At 26.1% G+C, this 1,610-nt stretch overlaps 1 protein-coding gene across 1 annotated transcript; it reads left to right on the top strand.

Annotated features, from left to right (window-relative positions):
- The first annotated feature begins 817 nt into the window (after positions 1-817).
- On the top strand, positions 818-1,162 carry LOC124946263 (glutaredoxin-C9-like). The gene has a single exon (XM_047486828.1). The coding sequence runs from the start codon at positions 818-820 to the stop codon at positions 1,160-1,162; it is 345 nt and encodes a 114-aa protein (XP_047342784.1).
- Positions 1,163-1,610: the final 448 nt, after the last annotated feature.

The raw sequence follows: 1,610 nt of genomic DNA, 5'->3' as shown, positions 1-1,610 counted from the left end.
GATCCGGTAATCTGGACACTTTAAAATTAAGCATCATTATATATATAGATTAGTTAGTTAAATAGTTGAACTTATATTATTAAAATATTCCACGTTAATCTAATTTGGTGTTGAATTTAAAATATAAAATGTTATTAGCCTAGTTGGTTAAAGTGTTATATTTGTTTTTGTTAGGTTGCAAGTTCGAAACATACGTATAACATTTTTTATTTTTTATTTTTAACCGTTTTAAGTTTATGGGCGGGTCAACCCACCATCCAACCCAAGTATCTATTTATTCTTACATATATCTCCAAATTAACCACAGCTCTCGACCCGGCAATCCGATCACTTTAAAAATTAAGCATCATTATATATATAGATAACAAATATATATTTTGTCTAAATGATGTTACTTTATATATTAACCAAAAATAATATAAAATATATTTTCTTCTTCTTACTTTAACCTAAACAAAAATAACTTATTCAACTATTAAATTAATATTTCATCTATCTTTTTAAATATTATACTACATATAAATTGTTTTTATTTCTTAAGAATGATAAAGTTGAACATGTCATATTTTACTTAATAACAAAAAGTGAGTATAGAAATAAAAGTAAAGAAATGTGACATCAAAAGGTAGTAGTTACATATAATGTAATGTCATTATAATTGAGTTCACGTTTTTTCCATCACCATTTTTTCTCATATCACTATATAAACTCCATCTAATATCCATTTTTTTCATTACATCCAAACAACCATCCCTCTTATATTTCTCCTAAAAGTTGATCTTTGAATCATATAACCATGTCAAAACCGACCATACCAATGCCTAAAGACAATGATGTCATGAAGAACATGATATCTCAAAAAGCGGTGGCCATTGTGGGAATACGTGGATGTTTCACTGTTCAATTTGTGCTAGATTTGCTTCATAGTTTTGGAGCGAGTCCGGCAACCTACAATATTGATGAAGAAGACGAAATGAATGAGCTTGATCGGTTAAGGAAAGTTATCAATGGTGCAGGAGAAGATAAGAATATAAAATTGGACCAGCTTCCGTTGATTTTTATTGGAGAAAGGTTATTTGGAGGGGTGGATCAGGTAATTTCAAGTCATGCGAGGGGTGAGTTGATTCGAGCCCTGAAACAAGCTGGAGCAATATGGCTTTGATAAACTTCTTTTCTTCTTTTTTATCTCAAAAATATAATATAGCTAAAAGCATTGTATTTGCAATTAAAATGTATTTATTATAAACATAATGTTGTTTATTTGGTATTTCAACAAAAAATATAATAACTATGAAAGATGTATTATATATATATATATATATATATATATATATATATATATATATATATATATATATATATATATATATATATTTATAATTAGTTAATAATTGTGATTATTTTATAATTGAACCAAATTTTTTTTTTGGGAAAAGAGTGAACAAAGTTAAAATGGTCTAGATTTGAAGTTATGACCTATTACACTATACCAATAAGACATGAGTTTTCAAAATTAAAAAAACATTATTATTATAAATTATTAAAAAAAATAGAATTACCTTCTATGTTCTCGTATTTCTCTTCATTCATTTTTTATTCTTTGAGGGATG

This window comes from Impatiens glandulifera, chromosome 7 (assembly GCF_907164915.1).
Source record: "Impatiens glandulifera chromosome 7, dImpGla2.1, whole genome shotgun sequence".
Classification (NCBI taxonomy): domain Eukaryota; kingdom Viridiplantae; phylum Streptophyta; class Magnoliopsida; order Ericales; family Balsaminaceae; genus Impatiens; species Impatiens glandulifera.
The sequence above is the reverse complement of the archived record's forward strand: the minus strand, read 5'-3'. Positions and strand labels throughout refer to the sequence as shown.